At 43.8% G+C, this 21,807-nt stretch overlaps 1 protein-coding gene across 1 annotated transcript; it reads right to left on the bottom strand.

Annotated features, from left to right (window-relative positions):
* Positions 1–3,709: 3,709 nt before the first annotated feature.
* LOC133976647 (ALK and LTK ligand 1-like) lies at positions 3,710–12,421 on the bottom strand. Its single transcript, XM_062414907.1, has 4 exons — positions 12,181–12,421; positions 6,417–6,470; positions 4,829–4,909; positions 3,710–3,774 (listed from the first exon to the last, which is right to left on the bottom strand). Exons 1-4 carry the CDS (start codon positions 12,419–12,421, stop codon positions 3,710–3,712), a joined length of 441 nt encoding a protein of 146 aa, XP_062270891.1.
* Positions 12,422–21,807: the final 9,386 nt, after the last annotated feature.

The following is a 21,807-nucleotide window of genomic DNA, read 5'->3' as shown; positions in this document are numbered from 1 at the left end:
ACATGAAACAGAGCTTCTTCCACCTGTTCTGCTTGTCAGAGTCTCAGAAACGTTTTTAATGTTGTGTCCAGATTTAAATCGGGAGGTGTGAAAGGCAGCAGCTGAATTTAGGAGCAGCTGCAGCGAGACATGGAGAGGAACCTGGAGTTAAATCAATTCTTCTCGCCCTGCTCGCTGGTTCAAACTATAAAATAACAACAGCTGGACGAATCCTGGAACAACGCTTCAGACACTCTGTCACTGTCCATGACATAACCTTCTGTTAACATCAAAAGGACTCTCTCAAAATCCCTTAAAAGAAGCTCAGTCACAGATAACCAAATCATCTCCTAAAGCCACAATCATGTTCCCCGGCTGAGCGATGTAGCAGCTTCACTGACACTGAGCCGAAGCCAACAACATCCGCTCTTCCTCTCCACCTCCTGCTGTCTGGGAGCTCGCCATCTCTACTCCATTTTACTGGCGTCAGGCAGATGAAACCTTGTGCTTGCGTGTGTTTCCCACAGCTCTGCTCAAAGCAAACATCCCCATTCTCAGCTCATCTAAAACTGTCAACTTCAAGCTCTTCAAACTGGTAGTTTTCTATCTGCCTTCAAAGCCTCAAGAAGTCCACCCTGGACCCAGAAGCTTCTGCCAGCTACAGATCTATCTCCAACCTCTCTGTCCTGTCCAAGGTGTTGCAGAAGGTTGATGCTTCTGAGCTTCAGGACACAAAAACCTGTTAGATAAATGTCAGTCAGGTTTTTGTTCAGCAATGAAACATCACCACTGGATTGTCCGACTCTACAGTTCAGAGGTTTCAGTCGTACCTTTGCAGTAGGACTGAGTATTGGAGCTTTTCCATTATACAGTTCTAGCAATACTCAACTCGACCAAGCGAGCCGAGCCGATACTAAATGTGACGTCAACAGACTGCCGGCCACTGATTGGTCAGAGAGTCACTGGAAGAGTCATGAGCGCAATGTCCAACACAAGAATCAAACTTGCCAACATCATTACAGCGATTCATTTCTTGCTGTGTTTGTGATAAAAAGCCTCATACAGCAGCGAGTACACCACTGCCTCCATGTCCTCCATTGTTTATGTGTTTGTGTCGCGTATAAAACAAAGTCTCATCAGTTTCGTGCAGCTGTGCTATGACGACCCCGCCCACGTTGAGGAGGTTCTATGAAGTAATGAAAAAACAACCTGAGTAGTTGATCCGAGTAGTGCTAGAACTGTATAATGGAAAAGCTCCATAAGTCTCAATGGGTGGGACGCAGGTCTAGATCCCTGTCTGACTCCTGTGGTGTTGCACAAGGATCGGTTCCTGGCTGACTCCTGTTTACCCGTAAAACATATTTTCGTTGCTATGCTGATGATAGGCTGCCGTACATCATAACTGCCCGAAGCCGTTCTGCAGCCACCTCGATGAAATAAACACCTGGATGAAACTGAAGCTCTCCTCATTGGCTCTCCACACCAGATTCAGTCATTCCCCAAAACCTCACCTCACCTTTGACAGCCAGGACTTCCCTCTGTCCTTATCAGGCACTAACATGGGTGTTAGGTTTTACCATCAACTGACTTTAAAGACTCTTTCTACCATCTCGAAAACATCTCTAGACTCCGGCCCTCCAGACTGGACTACAGCTGTCTACCTATCTACCACAGACCTCCACCAAAACCCTCAGATGTGCCAGCAGCTTGCACCTCGAGGCCCCCAACTCTAAGCTCTGCACCTCGGGCCCCAGCTCTAAGCTCTTCACCTCGGGGCCCCAGCTCTAAGCTCTGCACCTCGGGCCCCCAGCTCTAAGCTCTGCACCTCAGGGCCTCACAGCGGCGGCTACAGAAGCTTTCCCCTAAATTTACTGCTGGCTATTGTTAAGTAAAAATAATGAGAACAGCTGAATCAGCAGTTCAGCGTTTGAAAAGACAGCAACATGTTTTACCTGACCAGGCTCGCTTAAGGTGGACTGACCTTTAAGGTGGACCAGCTATTCTCATTTTAGTGATAATCTGAGCCCTGATACTCCGCCCACATACCCATGTTCCGCAGGTTTACAGGTTCAACTGACTCTGTGGGCTCTAGGTTCTGCATGTTTACAGGTTCTACTGACTCTGTGGGCTCTAGGTTCTGCAGGTTTACAGGTTCTACTGACTCTGGGCTCTAGGTTCTGCAGGTTTACAGGTTCTACTGACTCTGGGCTCTAGGTTCTGCAGGTTTACAGGTTCTACTGACTCTGTGGGCTCTACGTTCTGCAGGTTTACAGGTTCTACTGACTCTGTGGGTTGTAGGTTCTGAGGGTTTACAGGTTCTACTGACTCTGTGGGTTGTAGGTTCTGCAGGTTTACAGGTTCTACTGACTCTGTGGGTTGTAGGTTCTGCAGGTTTACAGGTTCTACTGACTCTGTGGGCTCTAGGTTCTGCAGGTTTACAGGTTCTACTGACTCTGTGGGCTGTAGGTTCTGCAGGTTTACAGGTTCTACTGACTCTGTGGGCTCTAGGTTCTGCAGGTTTACAGGTTCTACGTGTTTTATAGACTTGTGGCTCTACATATTCAACAGAAACTATGACCTAATGTTCTGTACATTCTACAGTCTATGTTCTACAGGTTCTGCAGACTGTGTGCTAAAGGTTTTTATAAAGCTTCTCTGCTGAACAAGTTCTACAGGTTCTACTGACTGTGTTCTAATATAAACTTTGTCTACACGCTCCACTGATTTAGAGCTTATGGGTTCTACAGAGTGCTATGTGTTGGAAAGACTCTGTTCTCCGCAGGCTCTACTGTCTCTGTGGGCTCTAGGTTCTGCAGGTTTACAGGTTCTACTGACTCTGTGGGCTCTAGGTTCTGCAGGTTTACAGGTTCTACTGACTCTGTGGGCTCTAGGTTCTGCAGGTTTACAGGTTCTACTGTCTCTGTGGGCTCTAGGTTCTGCAGGTTTACAGGTTCCACTGACTCTGGGCTCTATGTTCTGCAGGTTTACAGGTTCTACTGACTCTGTGGGCTCTAGGTTCTGCAGGTTTACAGGTTCTACTGTCACTGTGGACTCTAGGTTCTGCAGGTTTACAGGTTCCACTGACTCTGGGCTCTATGTTCTGCAGGTTTACAGGTTCTACTGACTCTGTGGGCTGTAGGTTCTGCAGGTTTACAGGTTCTACTGACTCTGTGGGCTGTAGGTTCTGCAGGTTTACAGGTTCTACTATCTCTGTGGGCTCTAGGTTCTGCAGGTTTACAGGTTCTACTGACTCTGTGGGCTCTAGGTTCTGCAGGTTTACAGGTTCTACTGACTCAAGGTTCTACGTGTTTTATCGACTTGAGGCTCTACATATTCAACAGAAGGAAGGAACGAGGGAAGGAAGGAGGGAATGAAAGAAGGAGGGAGGGAGGAAGGAAGGACAGAAGGAAGGAAGAAAGGGGGATGGAGGGTGGAAAGAGAGAGGAAGGAAAGAATGAAAGAAGGAGGGAGGGAGGAAGGACAGACAGAAGGAAGGAAGGAAGTCAAAACAGACGGGGTCAATTTGACCCGGGAGGACGACACAAAGGTTAAAACCCCAAAGTTTCTATCATCAGAGCTTTTATATCTTCATTCATTAACATGTTTCACTTCTTCTCCCCACTGAGCTGTGTTCTTATAAAGCTTTATATCTGTGATGTCAGTCCTGGACATGCACACGTATATATTTCATCTGTGTATATAAACTCACCGTCTGTCTGTCTCAGTCTGTTTATCTCTCTATGCAGCGAGGGCTGTTGGCCAATCGGATCAGCAGGCGAGCACATCGTCTATAATCTGCAGAGACAAAAAAAACAAGTTTATCAGAAGTTAAAAAAACACTTGTGATGGATTCATGACTGCAGATGTTTTATTAAAGAGGAGGAAGTCAGGTTAATATGTTCTAATGAGATAATAATGATTTAAAGTTAAGAAAACATTAATAAGAACTTCTTAAACTCTCTTTCTTTCCTTCCTCTCTCTTTCCTCCCTCCCTCCTTTCCTTCCTTCTTCCTCCCTTCCTTCCTTTCTTTTCTTTCCTCACCTCCTTTCTAATGTATAAAAGTGATCTATGAAGCGTTATTAAATTAAAGATGAATAAATAAAGAAGGTGTTGGATCATTTTACACACTGACTCATCATAAATGATAAAGACAATACTACATTTTATTTTAAGATTAAGAAGAAGATAATTTAGCATTTCCTAACCTGCAAAGATTTTAATGCAAATATCAGATTCAGTGACGTTAAAGTTTCCGAACTGCACAAAGAAAGAAGTAAAAATAACTCAACTAAACTATTTCTGTTCTATAAACAACAACAACAAGACATGTTTGAACCTTCCTGCTGCTACATTCATGTTAACTGAAACAATCCGGCATGAACAGGCTGCAGCGTGCACGCACACACACACACACACACACACACACACACACACACACACACACACACACACACACACACACACACCTCACCATGTGTTATCAGTGTGATCGTGTCAGAACAGCAGCAGCTCTTATGATCTTAAATCATGCATGTAGCTCAGTGTTTATCTTGGAGAGACAGTGTGTGTGTGTGTGTGTGTGTGTGTGTGTGTGTGTGTGTGTGTGTGTGTGTGTGTGTGTGTGTGTGTGTGTGTGTGTGTGTGTGTGTGTGTGAACAGAAGTATGTGTGAGTGTGTATATTTATGTACGTGTGTGTGTTAAAACAAGTCTTATCCTGTTTCTTGATCTCAAACAAACTCCTGCAGCGACACGACACGTTAACGCAGACGGGAATTGAACCGGCAACCTGATTGGTTTATGTGTGTGTGTGTGTGTGTGTGTGTGTGTGTGTGTGTGTGTGTACTCACAGGCAGGTGTTGTGCAGTCCCTGGTGTTGTGGTACAGTCTGTTGAAATGTTTCCTGCACTTTGGGTTGAAGGAAAGAGGACCTGAAGAAAAGAAAAGAAAGAATGAAAACAGCTTATTTTCAGATAAGTGTGTGATACATAAAAAGTGTGTGTGCGACGTGTTTAGAGACATTATTCTGTTTCCACTTTGTTCTCTTTGATAAATCTCATTCATCGTGACTCCAGGCGACTTATTTCCACTCCTAAAACAATCTAGAAATGAATCAATACACAATATAAACCCACACGTTTTCATTTAACCCTCCTGTTGTCCTCGAGTCAAGGAAGGAAGGGAGGAAGAGGGAAGGAAAGGAGGGAGGAAGGGAGGAAGGGAGGAAGAAGGACGGAAAGGAGGGAAGGAGGAAGGAAGGAAGGAAGGGAGGAAAGAAGAAGGAAGGAAAGGAGGGAGGAAGGAAGGAGGAAAGGAAAGAAGGAAGGGAGGAAGAAGGAAGGAAAGGAGGAAGGAAGGGAGGAAGAAGGAAGGAAAGGAGGGAGGAAGGAAGGAAGGAAGGGAGGAAAATGAAGGAAAGGAGGGAAGGAGGAAGGAAGAAAGGGAGGAAGTAAGGAAAGGCGGGAGGGAGGGAGGGAGGGAGGGAGGGAGGGAGGGAGGGAGGGAGGGAGGGAGGGAGGGAGGAAAGGAAGGAAGGAAGGAGGGAGGGAGGGAGGGAGGGAGGGAGGGAGGAAAGGAAGGAAGGAAGGATGGAGGAAAGAAAGAAGGAAGTTTGGAGGGAGGGAGGAAAGAAGGAAGGAGGGAGGAAAGAAGGAAGGACAGAAGGAAGGAAGAAAGGGGGATGGAGGAAGGAAAGAAGGAACAGTCAAAACAGACGGGGTCAATTTGACCCGGGAGGACGACACGAAGGTTAAAGGATCATTCTGCTGTTTTAAATCCAAACCTTTAATAAACTGATCTACTAACATCAGAGTTTTGGTTCCTTTGGTTAAACTCATAATAAAGAGGATCATGTGACCCGCGGCTCCGTTACGGCTCATTGACGGGTTTTTAATAGCAGCAGATAAACGATGAGCTGGGAGTAATGTGGGTCTTTCTCTGAGTAATATAGAAAGAAAAAAGGTATTTAATAGGAATTTAGAGGAAGGTGGAAAACCTCATAAAGAACCAGCGGATAATTATTGTTGAAGAAATTTCATTAAAGGAAAAACTGACTCATATCTGAACACTATACCTGGTAAAAAAACATGAAACATTAGCATAAAAGAAGACTCAAGATGCACTTTAACCCTCCGGTTGTGCTCGAGTCAAGGAAGGAAGGGAGGAAGAAGGAAGGAAAGGAGGAAGGGAGGAAGGAAGGAGGAAGGAAAGGAAGGAAGGACGGAGAAAAGAAGGAAGGAAAGAAGGATAGAGGAAAGAAGGAAGCGAGGAAAGAAAGAGGGAGGGAGGAAGGAAGGAACAGTCAAAACAGACGGGGTCAATTTGACCCGGAAGGACGACACAAAGGTTAAGCTGTGTATGTTATTTAGAATAATGCACAGTTCATTATTATATTTATTATATTTTATTATTATTTATTACCGTCGCTGGTTTTCGTACCTGTCAGGATTTTGATGATCTTCTCTTTGTGTCGAGGATCTCGAGGTTGAGTCTCTGACAGAAAAACAGAAAAACCTTCAATAAGAAAAACTGAGAAAGAAGTGCTTTGACTGTTCCTTCTTTACTCTGTCATTCTTTGCTTCCTTCCTCCCTTCCTCTTTTCCTTTCTCCCTCCCTGCCTCCTACCTTCCTTTCTTCCTTCCTTATTTCCTCCATCCTTTCTTCTTTCCTTTCCTCCCTTCCTTCCTCCCTCATTTCCTTCCTTTTTCCTCCTTTCCTCCCTCCCTCCCTCCCTCCCTTCCTTCCTCCCTCCCTTCCTCCCTTCCTTCTTCCTCCCTTCCTTTCTTCCTTGACTCGAGGACAACAGGAGGGTTAAAGAAAAATAAAACAGATGAATGATATTTGTAATAAGGAATAAAAAAGTAGAATTAAAGATATTTTATTAGTTTTCAGTCACACTAAAAGAAACGCTCTGTCTGATTATTAGGAAATGTTTGGTTAAAAGGAAAAACTAACTGTATTTGTAGCTTTTCTATAGTTTTGGAGGTTTTTGTGTTTTGACTTCCAACTTTTTTTGTGGATGGAAACAGTTTAAGACAAAACACATTTTCTGTAGTTATTTATGAAGAAGTACAGAAGTCACACTTTCTCTGCCTCCAGGACAGAATATGATGATGACTTTACAATCTTCTGCTCCAGGTGTAAAAAAAAAAAAGGAGAGATTTCAGACTTCTCTAAACTCTTTCCACAGTTTCACAATGAAGCTTTTGTTTTACGGACCTTTCACCAATATTTTGGGGGGAAATTTACAAATTAGACCAATTTTCCAGCTCGATTCAGCACGAGTCTCTTTTTAACCCTCCTGTTGTCCTCGAGTCAAGGGAGGAAGGGAAGAAGGAAGGGAGGAAGGAAGGGAAGGAGGGAAAGGAGGGAGGAAGGAGGAAGGAACAGTCTCTCTCTCTCTCTCTCTCTCTCTCTCTGTCTCTCTCTCTCTCTCTGTCTCTCTCTCTCTCTCTCTCTCTCTCTCTCTCTCTCTCTCTCTCTCTCTCTCTCTCTCTCTCTCTCTCTCTCTCTCTCTCTCTCTCTCTCCTCTCTCTCTCTCTCTCTCTCTCTCTCTCTCTCTCTCTCTCTCTCTCATGAATCCTTAAATAACTTGCGGCCGTCATTTAGACGTTCTGAATGTTTCCCACAAGAAATCTGCTGAGGCGGTTTCTTTCTTTCTTTCTTTCTTTTTTCCCCCCTCTTATCTTTTTGGCTTTGAATTTAATGTAATCCAACCTTTATCTTTATCGTAAGTTTACTCTACGTTTTATCAAATCTTATATTTAATGTTTTATTGTTTGTTTTTGAAGCACTTTAAACACCATAATGATGCATTTTATGTCTGGTTTGCAGCTGTTGACTGTAGTCAGTGCACTAAATGTAGTAAAAGTGTCAGAGGTCTGCAGGAGACAGAAGTTTCATACTTCATGTTTACAGTAAGACTCTCAGGGTCTGATTTACTAAGATCCCAAATAGTGGGTACTCAACTGCGTGCACGGTGCAATAGATTGTGGGTTTAGTTATTGTGTGTTTTGCAGGTGATCTACTAAGAATAACTGTGTAAATGAAAACAGGTGCAGACAGCAGTATTTAAATGAGGGTTTTGTCCAAAGCAAAGAGTATTAGAGACAAAGTCAATGCTGTTAGTAACAACACAAATATAACACTTAAAAAATATTAACACGGGTGGAAAAACTCTGTCCTGTGTGTATTCTGTCATTGTGCCTCCGTCTCCTCGTCTCCATGGTAACAGCAGGTTAATACCTTCAGGTTTGGTAAATCACAATGCGTGTGCTAAATAACATATTTACATTTTCTCCTCCCTGTATTTAGCACACTGGGGTTGAAACGTCTCATATTACATTCATTACGGTAAACATACTAAATAAACAGTGCATATTATTATTTTGCACAGTTGAAAGACGCAAACCTCAGTGCGCTGCGTTAGTAGATCAGCTTGCACATTTTTTGCGGGTGATGTCAAGTTTGCACACGTTTCTACACACGCAGACCTTTAATAAATCAGAACCTGTGTGTTGGTCGCTGTAATAATTCCTACTTTCCATACTGACCCTGAATGCGACTTCACTGTAAGAAATTAGGGCCAGCCCTCTTCAAAAGCTCAGCTGAAGCCTGAGTTAAATAAATCCAGCCTCCATGGTCCGCCTGCTAGGAGTGAACAGGATGACCCACTAATCTCTCGGAGCTACAGGTATATCTGCTTAGTCAGTGACAGCAGGTGTGCATCATCAGCTGCACCAAGCCGTGAGTCATAAGATCTGGATAATTAACTTCCTGTGTAATTAAGTTCACTCATAGCTGCGCTGTGTGGTCACAGATAAATAGTGGTTGTCACTCTGAACACATAAATCCTTCATTAATGATCTCTTTGCTTTGAAAGCTTTGTGTCAGTCCAGCTCGCCCTGTTGTCAGCTGAGCAGGTGAAAGGCCGTCAGCTCGTCCTTTAATCCTTCAGCTCTCCTTAAACTCAACATATAACAAGCATCTGCAGCTCTATGTTTATATTCTGAGTCTCTACTGGAATAAAAACTCCTTATTTATCTTCTACTGGTCCTTTATGCAGCGCCTCAGTTCAGCCTCTGTCTGTTAACAGGCCGTTTTAGCTACCGTCTCTTTAAGAGCCCCCTCCCCCCCCCCCCCCCCCCTCCTCCTGATGAGCCCACTCTGCTCTGATTGGTCGGCTTCTTCTACATGAAATTAACTTTCACTTCTTTTGCTCCTTCTTTACTCCAAATGTTCAACTTCTAAAATCACATACGTACATGTTGGAGCTGTGGAAACACCTTAGCAACCACCTTAGCAACCAGCCATAGCAACCACCTTAGCAACGAGGCTACAGAACAGACGGACGAGACGACAAAAAAAAAAAAGTTAAATCAAGACTTTTGACTTGCAGAACTTCTCAAATCACATCCGTACATGTTGGAGCTGTGGAAATACCTTAGCAACCAGCATAGCAACCGCCATAGCAACCACCTTAGCAACGAGGCTACAGAACAGGCGGTCTCCAATCAAGACTTTTGACTTGCAGCATTTCTACAAACGTTCACCTCAAGTTTCTGAACTTTGACGACGTTTAACCTCCGACATCACAACAGGAAATAAATAAAAGAAAACTACAAAAACAAAATACTTCCCCCTTGATTAACCATCACCATGTGGAGCAGTTGCATCACACTATTCAATACTCATAAAAAGGTTAAACATCCACTCTGACATGTGACTAAATCCCGTCCAGTCAGTGAGGATCAGGACCGACGACAGCGCCGACATCGCTGGTGGTCTCCGGTTCAGCACTTATTTATTTTAAAGCACTTTTTCTTGTTTATTAAGCTTTTTATTAGAGATTTTTCTTCATTTCATGTTCAGATCACTCAGGTTCTTTGTGTTTCCTGTAAAAGTCCGTCTGAGGCTTTCTGTGTTTACGGAGACGCTGCCTCTGATAACAGAATTACTCTTTATAATCTGGCTTTCAGTTTGGCTTTTAAATTGTATTCATTGGTTTTTACATCCTTATCTACCTCTGGTGTTTATTTTATTGACTTTATTCTGTTTTCAAAGCTTAATGCTTTTCTTAGTGGGATTCTAAGTCTTGCAGAAATGTGTTTATTCTCTATTTTGCATTTATGTATTTCAGTCTGTGTTGTTTTAACGCTGCTATGCTGCTCTACGCTGTTTTCTGCATTTCATAATGAAAAGACAAAAGGAATCTGCAGGATTAACTTCTTCAACTTTGGATTATTTACACAATAAAAACCACAAACAGTTTCATGCTGCCACTAAAACACAGTTTCTGTTGTCATTTAGGAAAAAATGCAGCAACACAGTGAAACGTTCTCAGTATAAAGGCCAGAAAACGACGACCTTTCACCTTTTGTCTTAAAGCTCAGGGTGAAAAAAAAGGAAAATATGTTGGAAATATAATATTACAGAACCTCAAACTACACTTAGCTAGAATAAAAAGGAACAGAAATGTATTTTGCAGACTTTCTTAATCTTCTAAAGTCTGTTTTAACAATAGAAGTTCTGTTTTATGAAACTCTCACCAACAGTTTTTGGCGAATGAATGAACGGCAGCAATTTTCCAATTTGACTAAAAGCATCTTTGGAAACTTTGAGTTCTCCTAGAATTTAAAGTTGAGTTGAGTTTGTTCAAGATGTTTTTTAACCTCCCGGGTCAAATTGACCCCGTCTGTTTTGACTGTTCCTTCCCTCCTTCCCCCCTTCCTTCCTCCCTCCTTTCCTTCCTTCTTCCTCCCTTCCTTCCTTTCCTTTTTTCCTCCCTCCCTTCCATCCTCCCTTCCTTGTTACTCCCTTCCATCCTTCCTTCCTCCCTCCCTTCCCTCCTTCCTTCCTCCCACCTTTCCTTCCTTTTTTTCCTCCCTCCCTTCCATCCTTCTTCCTCCTTCCTTCCTTCCTTCCTTCCTCCTTTCCTTCCTTCTCCCTCCCTTCCCTTCCTCCTTCCTTCCTCCCTCCCTCCCTTCCATCCTCCCTTCCTTCCTCCTTTGCTTCCTTCTTACTCTCTTCCATCCTTCCTTCCCTCCTCCCTCCCTCCCTTCCCTCCTTCCTTCCTTCTTCCTCCCTTCCTTCCTTGACTCGAGGACAACAGGAGGGTTAACGAGGTTTCATGGGAGCAAAGCTTCAGAGTTTTTCTTGCAGGATAAAAAAAGGTCACGATATTTTTAAAATCATCCATAAATATCGTAAACTATCCGATGTCAGTGAGGCTGGAAGCGGCTCTGTTTGGCATCGGCCGCTGCACTAATGGAGCAGACTGTAAATGCACTGAAGTGGATCTAAACAACTAAACGTTCCCAAGAGTTCAGAAACTGGCTGAAAGTGACGCAGAGCTGCATCTGTTATTTCTGATCATCACCATGGTTACTATAGTTCTGACATTTCCATCAGTTTTTATTTTTATTTAGTTTTTCAGTTTGCTTTTTTTAAATTTCAGTTTAGGGTTAGTGAGTTTAAAACCGTCCTGTTGTCCTCGAGTCAAGGAAGGAAGGAAGGGAGGAAGGAAGGATGGAAGGAAGAAGGAAGGAAAGGAGGGAGGAGGGAAGGAAGGAAGTAAGGAATGAAGGAGGGAGGAAGAAAGGAAAAGAGGAAGGGAAGATGGAAGGAAGGAAGGAAGGAGGAAAGAATAAAGGGAGGAAGGAAAGGAAGGAAGGAAGGAAGGAAGGAAGGAAGGAGGGAAGGAAAGAATGAAGGGAGGAACAGTCAAAACAGATGGGGTCAATTTGAGCCGGGAGGAGTTGTAGTTTAGTGTCTATGTAATGTCCCCACAAGTGACCATTAGCTGATCTGTGTGTGTGTGTGTGTGTGTGTGTGTGTGTGTGTGTGTGTGTGTGTGTGTGTGTGTGTGTGTGTGTGTGTGTGTGTGTGTGTGTGTGTGTGTGTGTGTGTGTGTATTAATTTGTGCTTTTAAAACTATAAACTCTTTACAATATGAAGATTAAACTCCATTTTTTTAAGACAAGGGTCAGCATCAGGTTCAACGATGGACCTGTTTTTTTTTTTTTTATTGGCGGGAATCATTAATGATGCAGTAGAAACGCAGGTTTATATGTTCATTTATTAACTCGTTTTAGTCTTAATTAACTATAATAACCCTGATCATGACTCCATGTGTCCATTCATTCATTCATGATGCTTTACAACCTTTAATCTCACTGATCTGAGTGTTTGCAGTTCTTCTCACCCAGTCCGGTGCTGGACCTGCTCTTCCTCTCCGGTGCTTTATTAACGTGTCCGGTGATTCCCGCCGTTGTCTCCGCTCTCGCTTTGGAGTAACGACCGACCAGCTCCAGGACGCTGCGGCTGTCCAGACGTCCGTCCGCGCGGGTACCGGAGCTCCGGAGCAGCGCAGCCGCCGTGCAGCGACCCGCAGCCAGCAGCAGGACGAGCAGTGCAGACAGGACCGGGAGCCGCCGGACCAGCATCCCTGCAGACCTGCACGCGCGCACACACAGTTTATATCACATTTACTCTCCTTAAACATAAACACACATACACTCACCTGATGAACAGTAAGTGTAACTTACCTGAGCGTTATTTATTACTTTAACCTTAATTTATGCAGATTTCTGATGCTTTTTATATGCAATGCCAATAAATATCGATCTATTTACACAACATGACCATTCATTCATTAATTGATTCATTAATTAGATTATTTTGGCATTTAATTCTTCTCTTTCTGAGGATTCAAACTTCTCTCTTCACCTTAAAAAACAACTAATCATTTCGCCACAAGGTGCGTGGAGCTCATGAGAACATCACATGGTCTCTTCTCCTGTTAAACGGAGCTTGAGGTTAAATTATCTGCTGCTTCAAGACATGAAGGAGAAGTCTTCAAAGTGCAAAAAATAAAAGAAAGATGCATCTCCATAAAAAAACAGGCACGTTGCAGTGTGACGTGTTTTATCTCTTTCTTTTTAAAAGCAACTTGAACTGAAATAAACTCAAATTGACAAAGATTTAATTGTTTGTTGTGATAATAATAAAATAATTCATGAATGAGACGTTTTTGTCTTTTATTTAACAACAAATGTTGGTTTCAGAAAAGAAATGTATTAGAAATTATTTGGAAGCAACTCAAGGATTTCCCTTTAGGGTTGTTTTGTTTTTTTAAATCTCAGAGATGGCATGTATAATATTAATAAAATGCAGCCTAACGTGTCTGCTTCACATGTCTGTGTCATCAGCTGAAACTTAACCTTTAATTTCAAACTCCTTTTTTTCTAAACGCAATTTTTGTCACAACTTGTTAGTAAAAATAAGAAGTTTCCATGTAGTTTAATAGTAGTAATTAAAGTGTGTGTGTGTGTGTGTGTGTGTGTGTGTGTGTGTGTGTGTGTGTGTGTGTGTGTGTGTGTGTGTGTGTGTGTGTGTGTGTGTGTGTGTGTACCTCTCTCTCTCTCTCCTCTCTGCCGGCGCACAGCTCACTATTCCCGGGTTTTCCCTCCCGGTGCGTCCCGGCGGGGTTCCTCCCCCAGGTGTTTGATTTCCGCTCTCTTAAAACTATATTTATATGTCTTTTTTATTTTATTTCTCGGTGTCTTGCTATCCCGGGTTACTCAGGGTCCGAGCCGTGTGCCGAGCCCCTGGGCCCGGTGGCATCTTACACCGGCACGGGTTGTCGGTGGAGCGCGTGGAGCTGAGGAAGCACCTTCATCATGTTCATCATCATCTTCAGCAGCAGCAGCCGGTCCGACCCGCAGCAGCCGACTCTGAGCCCCGCAGGTTCATGTCACGCACCGGGCTGCAGCTCCGTTTTCTCTTTAAAAAATCACTTGTATCGATCCTTCTCCTCCTCCTTCCTCTGTGGGAATAATCCTCCGTCTCTTCTTCTCTGCACACGCACCACTCAATACAGGAAATACAAGGAGGAGGAGGAGGGAGGGAGGTGCGTGCATGTGCAAGCAGACACGCGCGCGCACACACATACACACATTACAAGTGAGAGTTTGACAGATCAAAAGTTGATCTAAACAGTAAACAGTGCACCACTCCCTCTTAGTGGATAGACAGTAAACTAACCTCCTCTGTCTGCTCTTCTTCTCTTCTCTCTATAAATCTAGTTTTTACAGCTTTGCAGATTACATATAACTCATCTTTCTTGACCCAAAACAACTGGAATAACATTAAGGAAGATAAAATAGGGGAGATCAGGGTTGGTAGTAACACTGTTTACTTTGCTTTGAATTCCTCATAAACTGTTTACTGAATAGATTCACTTTTAATTTGTAATGAAAGCTTAATGTATCAGGTAGAAATAGAGAGGTTTTACTCTCCTTCAGCTGATTCTGTTATAAAGATATGAGCCGTCTCATATGTGACCCCATTGTGAGGTTGGTAGTAAGACATCATGGAGGTTGGTTGTCTCTGTGTTATTTTAATGGGGAAAATCAAAAATGCAGATAATCTTAAATTGTTTAGTTTCATTGAAATACAACAACCTAACATCTCCTGCACCAACAGAACTTAAATCATTCCTTTAAGTGCATTTTTAATCCTTACAGTGGTGTGCAGTCAGGTGAGGCAGGGCAGGCAATGCGTCACCTAGGCTAATGAGAAAAAAGAAAAAGAAGTACAAATTATATTATTTTTTTAATAATTTTGTTTGATTGTTGATTTATTGTTGTAAAATTAAAAAATGAAAACGTGAAATGTGTTGTTTTAACGATATAAGGAATGACACTACTCAGGAGAGCTTGTTTTCAAAGCTGGCGTATGTGAGGCTGAGGCAGACTCAACCTCTGCATCTCTGCTGCGTGTGAAATGAACGCAAACAGTTTAGGAGGTTTGTGCATGCATATTCTGTTCTCACGCTGTCTTCAATCGGGCATCTTTGAGGCACAACCAAGCGGGGAGTTCGGGTCCTCTGAAATGATGCCAACACGGAAGTAACTTAAAACTGCATTCTATCAAAAGGCCACCAGGGGGCGACCGTTTTGGTGTGAAAAGGACTTCCGTCTCTATACAAGTCAATGGAGAATTCACCAACTTCTCACTTGATTTCTAACCTCAGTAAACGTTTTCAAAATGTGTTTATGGTCTCAATCGCTAGTTTAAAGCCTTCTTCAATGCAGTATGATGTTCATTTGGGACATTTTGGCCTCCCTGATTTTATATGTGACGATAAAGCAGGGTATGCATTAGGGCGTGGCTACGTGGTGATTGACAGGTTGATTGGTTCACAGGTTCAGGAGGGCGCCTCATGCTCCTCCTGATGCCCATATAAGTAGAATCCCTGTTTTTTATTTTTCCCAGCATGCACCTGAAATTTTCAAGATGGCGCTGCTCAGATCTGATACTACTGGCCTCCGAGCAGCAGTCCACAAACCAATGGGTGACGTCACGGATGTTACGTCCATTTCTTATATACAGTCTATGGTCACAACGCTTCTCTGCCTCCACAGTGGGTTGGCTTCCCGAACCCCCCCCAAGGTCTTGCAATGCTGTTGTTGAGATACATTTTTGACAGCGGAGGACTTTGCAGTGGTTTTAATATTGAGTTCTACAATATATATATTTTTGTATGCGATTTAAGCTCTGGCTGATCCTGCCTAACCAGCCATGGACCTCACAGCACGTTACTGAATCCTTATATAACAATATTATACAGATACCTCTCTGACTGCTCTGAGCTTCACATCTGGAGGAGTCTGGCTCTTTGTTTGTCTTCCTGATAAAGTTCCTGCTCATTTTGTTATCTTAAAAGAAAGAAAGACATATATACACAAACACGTGTTTTGTTTTGGTGTAGCTAAGAAACAAACCTCCCTAACTATCGCTCTCTCTTCATACTTGTTAATGCTAATGATGTTTTATTATAAACTCGTTGTGTAAAAGAAGAGAAACGCTGAAGAGTTGGATATTTACATTTTAACATAAAAAAACACTAAACATCCTTTCAACTTTACTGTGAAGCAGTTTACTCCAGAAATGATCTCTGAAGTAACATCTCACCTAAATACTTTTTAACAACAGCGCCCTCTAGAGGCCGAGATCTGATGGACGTGACAACCAACCCCGTTCTCCCAGACTCTCTGGGTGTTTGACAAGATCTTCCTCTGGTTCCTCAGGAGGTTTCAAGCATTAAGTTAAGTTAAGCAGGTTTTGGGTGTCTTTTAGTGTGTCATGTCTTTATTATATAACAATATAGTGCGGGAGCATCTGAGGTTTGAGTGGACTGGAGGAGATTTGAAGGACTATTAAAGATTCTGTAGAAGATCTAAGAGGTTGTTTGAGATGCTTAAAATGCAAATCGAGGCTTGCAAATGACATCACAGAGGCTTGGGTCCATTATGTTTTTACTGTCTATAGTCAGGACAACAATCTGCATGACTGAGGAGCTGATAGAGGACTTTAAGAACAAACAACACTCCTTAATATCAACAGGTCCTCAGTGGAGATGATGGACCTCAGTGTCACCTCATTTTAGAGTTTGAATGAGGTTCTAAGAGACAGCGAGTGTGTTGAAGAGGTTGTGAAGCTGTTCTCATCTAACCTCTGACAACCATAAATCCTTTCTGACCTACTCTCTACACGGTTTCTATGGTTTTATTGTGCCTACATTGACAAATTAATCGCTTTGATTTGTTTTGCGTTTTCTCTGTAGTTTCTGTCTTTAATGAACATCCCATAAAAAGCCTCATCACAGTGTTCCCAGATGCCCGAGAGAACAATCACACGGCCTGTTCCTCCGACCACCGGGAGCTGTGTGTGTGTGTGTGTGTGTGGGTGTGTGTGTGTGTGTGTGTGTGTGTGTGTGTGTGTGTGTGTTTGTGTGTATCTTGGGGTGTAAAAGGGCAGATAAAAACAGCGAGACAAATATCCGCATTGTCACGATGATGCAGCAGCGTGTCTGTCCTGGAGGAATATAACAGAATGTGAAATTATTATTATGTTTTTAGCCTCCAAACACCGAGAAGGAAGACACAAGACTTTTATTTGTTTGACTTGCCGCGGTTTCTAGAAACCAGGACACGCGTGGCTGCCGGGCGAAGGAACCGAGCAGCTGCACGGATGTTAGCTCGATGCTTCAGATCTGAGAGTAGAAGCAGAAAGATTTAACCTTCCTGTCGTCCTCCCGGGTCAAATTGACCCCGTCTGTTTTGACTGTTCCTTCTTTCCTCCTTTCCTTCCTTCTCTCCTTCCTTCCTTCCTTTCCTTCCTACCTTGTTTCCTTCCGTCTGTCCTCCCTCCCTCCATCCCCCTTTCTTCCTTCCTTCTGTCCTTCATTCCTTCCCTCTTTCCTTCTTTCCTTCCTCCATCCCCCTTTCTTACTTACTTATATCCTTCATTCCTCCATTCGTCCATTCCTCCTTCTTTCCTTCTTTCCTCCCTTCCTTCCTCCATCCCCCTTTCTTCTTTCCGTCTTTCCTCTGTCCTTCTTTCCTTCCTTCCTCCTTTCCTCTTTTCCTTTCTCCCTCCCTCCCTTCCTTCTTTCCCCCTTCCTTCCTTCCTTCCTTCCTTCTTTCTTTCCTCCCTCCCTCCTTTCCTTCCTTCTTCCTTCATCCTGTCCTTCCTTCATCCCTCCTTTCCTTCCTCTCTCTTTCCTCACTTGCTTATTTCCTTCCTCCATTCCCCTTTCTTCCTTCCTTCTGTCCTTCATTCCTCCCTCCCTCCCTCCCTCCCTCTGTCTTTCCTTCCTTCTTTCCTTCCTCCATCCCCTTATCCCTCTTTCTTGCTTCCTTCCTGCTTTCCTCTGTCCTTCTTTCCTCCTTCCTTCTTTGCTTCCTTCTTTCACCCTTCCTTCCTTCCTTCCTTCTTTCCTCCCTCCTTTCCTTCCTCCCTTCCTTCCTTGACTCGAGGACAACAGGAGGGTTAAATTAGAGAGATTAGACTGTAATTGTTCGGCGGCGTGTTTTCAGGCGTCTCCAGAGTCTACGTGAACACATAGTTTACCACGACCCCGTCTGACCTTTGACCCCCAGTGTTTAATCTGTGCCATTAGGAAGTCTCGGAGGTTTTTAATTGTCTGATTGTTGAGCCAAAAACATCAGCGGTCCTGTTTTTCTTTTTCTTTCTCTCTCTGTTTTAGGGTTAGTTCATAAAAGTGAGAGTCAGTAACGGCCGTGCAGCAGCATCACAGAGGAAGGTATTATTTTAGGTCAGTGGTTCCAAACCTGCGGGTCGGGGGCCCCGTAAGCGACCGCTGGATTAATCAAAAGGGTCGTGAGAGGACAGGACTGCTTGTGTATTTCTGTGTTTCAGGTCACCAACAAAATAAGTCCAAAAGATGAATCAGCAACTATTCTGATAACTGAATAAAGGTTTGAGTCATTTTTTAACCTTCGTGTCGTCCTCCCGGGTCAAAGTGACCCCGTCTGATTAGACTGTTCCTTCTTTCCTCCGTCCTTCTCTCTTTCTTTCCTTCCTCTCTTTCTTCCCTTCCTTCTTTCCTTCCTCCATCCTCCTTTCTTCTTTCCTTCCCTCCTTCTTTCCTCCCCCCTTCCTTCCTCCCTTCCTTTCTCCCTCCCCTCCCTCCCTCCTACCTTCCTTCCTTCTTTCCTCCGTCCTTCCTTTCCTTCCTTCCTCCCTCCCTCCTTTCCTTCCTTCTTCCTTCCCTCCTTTCCATCCTTCTTCCTTCCTCCTTTCCTTCCTTGTTCCTCCCTCCTTTCCTTCTTTCTTCTTTTCCTCCCTTCCTTCCTCCCTTCCTTCCTTCTTCCTCCCTTCCTTCTTCCTCCCTCCCTTCCTTCCTCCTTTCCTTCCTTCTTCCTCCCTTCCTTCCTTGACTCAACAACAGGACTGTTAAAGCAAACATGTACATAATAATCAGGTTCCAGTGAACATGAACAGTTTTGGACCTTTGATGATGTAACTTTGGACTTTGAGGAACGAGAAGAGATATTTCATTATTTTATATTTTAAGACATTTCACGATCAAAACAACTAAACGATGAATCAAAACAATAATCGGTAACTCTTCTGGTCTTATGATATCAGACAATCGGAGATCTCCGCCTACTGAAGTCTGCGGATCAGTAGCTGCTTAGATGTGGTGAGAACAGCTAACAAACATACGCCCCCTTACATCTAGTCAAAGACACACCTTACTGGAAATGAGACCTCTTTTCCTTTCTCCCTCCCTTTCTCCCTCCCTCCTACCTTCCTTCCTCTCCTTCTTCCCTTCCTTCCTTCCTCCCTCCTTTCCTCCATCCCTCCCTCCTTTCCTTCCTTCTTCATCCCTTCCATCCTTCCTTCTTCCCTCCCTACCCTTCCCTCCATCCCTTCCTTCCTTCTTCCTCCCTTCCTCCCTTCCGTCCTTCCTTCTTCCCTCCCTTCCTTCTTGTTTCCTTCCCTCCTTCCGTCCTTCCTTCCTTCCTCCTTTCCTCCCTTCCATCCTTTCTTCTTCCCTCCCTTCCCTCCTTCCTTCCTCCCTCCCTTCCTTCCTTCTTACTTTCTTCCTTCTTCCCTCCCTTTCATCCTTCCTTCCTCCCTCCCTTCCTTCCTTCTTACTTCCTTCCTTCTTCCCTCCCTTCCATCCTTCCTTCCTCCCTCCCTTCCTTCCTTCTTACTTCCTTCCTTCTTCCCTCCCTTCCATCCTTCCTTCCTCCCTCCCTTCCTTGACTGGAGGACAACAGGAGGGTTAAACAAATATGTTTTGATAGTTTTCATTTAAATGTGTCAACTTGAGCTCTGGGTAATTTTGAAAGATAGTTTATTACTATTTTCTGTGTTTTTTTAGTGCCAAAGTTCCTCTTTTTGTCTCAAGCATATAAAAACCAGTTGGGAATCACTATTTTAGGTCAGAGGTTAAAAAGGAATTTAAACAAAGATTATAAAAAAGGAGCGAGACACATCACACATTTCACATCTCACACACACCTGGTGTTGTTTTTGGCTTTTCAGTTAATCACTAGTGCGGTTAAGAATTCAGGTAAATGCAGTGTGTGTGTGTTCAGTGTGTGTGTGTGTGTGTGTGTGAGTTTTTCTGTCGTCGTGGTAACAGTTTGCTGACAGCAGGTGTGTGTGTGTGTGTGGAATGATAACACTGGGTAAACCTGGCAGAACGGAACGCGCTCAGTGAGTGTTTAGTTGTTCTTACGTCTCTCATCGCTGCGTAACTGTGCCGCAGCGAATGTGACAGATGTGTTTTTTATTTGGTTTATCGTCTGTTTGCAAATGTTTTTTCTTCCTGTCGTTCTATCGTTCTCTATTTTTGGCACCTGTCCGATCATCTGAGGTCAGAATCAGGAGGAGAGGTTAACCTATGATTGTTTTACACAATGGTTGGCCAGATGTGTGCAGGTGTGATAGAAAGTTTTGACTGTTCCTTCCTTCCTTCCTTACTTCCTTCCTTCCTTCTGTCTGTCCTTTATTCCTCCTTCCTTCTCTCTCTTTCCTTCCTCTCTTTCCTCCCTTCCTTCTTTCCTTCCTCCACTCCCTTTCTTCCTTCCTTCTGTCCTTCCTTCCTTTCCTTCCTTCTTTCCTCTGTCCTTCTTTCCTTCCTTCCTCTCGTCCTCTTTTCCTTTCTCCCTCCCTTCCTCCCTTCTTTCGTCCCTTCCTTCCTCCCTTCTTTCCTTCCTTCTTCCTTCCTTCCTCCCTTCCTTCCTTTCCCCCTCCCTCCTTTCCTTCCTTCTTCCTCCCTTCCTCCCTCCTTTCCTTCCTTCTTCCTCCCTTCCTTCCTTCCTTCCTCCCTCCTTTCCTTCCTTCCTCCCGTCCTCTTTTCCTTTCTCCCTCCCTCCCTCCTTCTTTCCTTCCTTCTTTCCTCCCTTCCTTCCTCCCTTCTTTCCTTCCTTCTTCCTTCCTTCCTCCCTTCCTTCCTTTCCCCCTCCCTCATTTCCTTCCTTCTTCCTCCCTCCCTCCTTTCCTTCCATCTTCCTCCCTTCCTTCCTTGACTCGAGGACAACAGGAGGGTTAAACCAACAGTGAACATTAAAGCTATTTCTCTTGCTGTAATGATTCCTCCTATTCATATTGACCATCAGAGGATCCCTTCATGATGCAACCACAACTTCTAACTCTACATAATGTGTCAAATTAAAGTTCAATCCCAACATTAAGCGTCTATGTAAGAATCCTGCTCATCCAAAAAGGATCAGTGAAGTATTTCGGGATGTTTTTGGGTCACATTTCTGCCCTAAAACCGGACAAATGAGTTCCTCTTTGTGTTACTATGGTTACACCACAGCTCAACAGGGAACACTAAGAGGGAATCTGATGCTAAAAAGACTGTAAATGAACTGTAAACTCAGACTGCTGAATAAGAAGCTTCACATCTACTTTAAATGCATTTTTGCAGTAAGGACATACTGTGAATTCTGGCATCCATCACTTCCACTGGAAACACGTCTGAAGTGGATCTTTTAACAGTCAGTATGAACAGGAGGAATGATCTCTGCTCATATGGACACCTGACTGCTGCTCCAGAGGTGCTGATGGAGACTCGCTGCTTCATGAGAAGGTTCTTTCAGACTTAACTTTATAGGTTCCAGGTGGCTTTAACCTTCCTGTCGTCCTCCCGGGTCAAATTGACCCCGTCTGTTTTGACTGTTCCTTCCTCCCTCCCTCCTTCTTTCCTTCCTTTCCTTCCTCCTTTCTTTCCTCCCTTCCTTCTTTCCTCTGTCCTTCCTTCCTCCCTTCCTTCTGTCCTTCTTCCTTCCCTACCTCCTTTCCTTCCTTCGTCCTCCTTTCCTTCCCTCCCTCCTTTCCTTCCCCCCTTCCTTCCTTCCTTTCTTCCTCCTTTCCTTCCTTCTTTCCTTTCCTCCCTCATTTCCTTCCTTTTTCTCCTCCCTCCTTTCCTTCCTTCTTCTCCTCCCTCCTTTCCTTCCCCCCTTCTTTCCTTCCTTCTTCCCTTCCTTCCTTGACTCGAGGA

Source organism: Scomber scombrus, chromosome 24, assembly GCF_963691925.1.
Source record: "Scomber scombrus chromosome 24, fScoSco1.1, whole genome shotgun sequence".
Taxonomy (NCBI): Eukaryota; Metazoa; Chordata; class Actinopteri; order Scombriformes; family Scombridae; genus Scomber; species Scomber scombrus.
Note: the sequence above shows the minus strand (reverse complement) of the source record. Positions and strands in the feature narration are given on the sequence as shown.

What these genes read in the sequence shown, in the direction of transcription:
- LOC133976647 (XM_062414907.1), bottom strand. Translation starts at nt 12,421, where the DNA reads ATGCTGGTCCGGCGGCTCCCGGTCCTGTCTGCACTGCTCGTCCTGCTG. An exon ending in CAGGTCCAGCACCGGACTGG is followed by an intron (nt 6,471 to 12,180) that starts GTGAGAAGAACT and finishes TTTTTCTGTCAG; the next exon opens with AGACTCAACCTCGAGATCCT. An exon ending in GGACTGCACAACACCTGCCT is followed by an intron (nt 3,775 to 4,828) that starts GTGAGTACACAC and finishes TTGTCTCTGCAG; the next exon opens with ATTATAGACGATGTGCTCGC.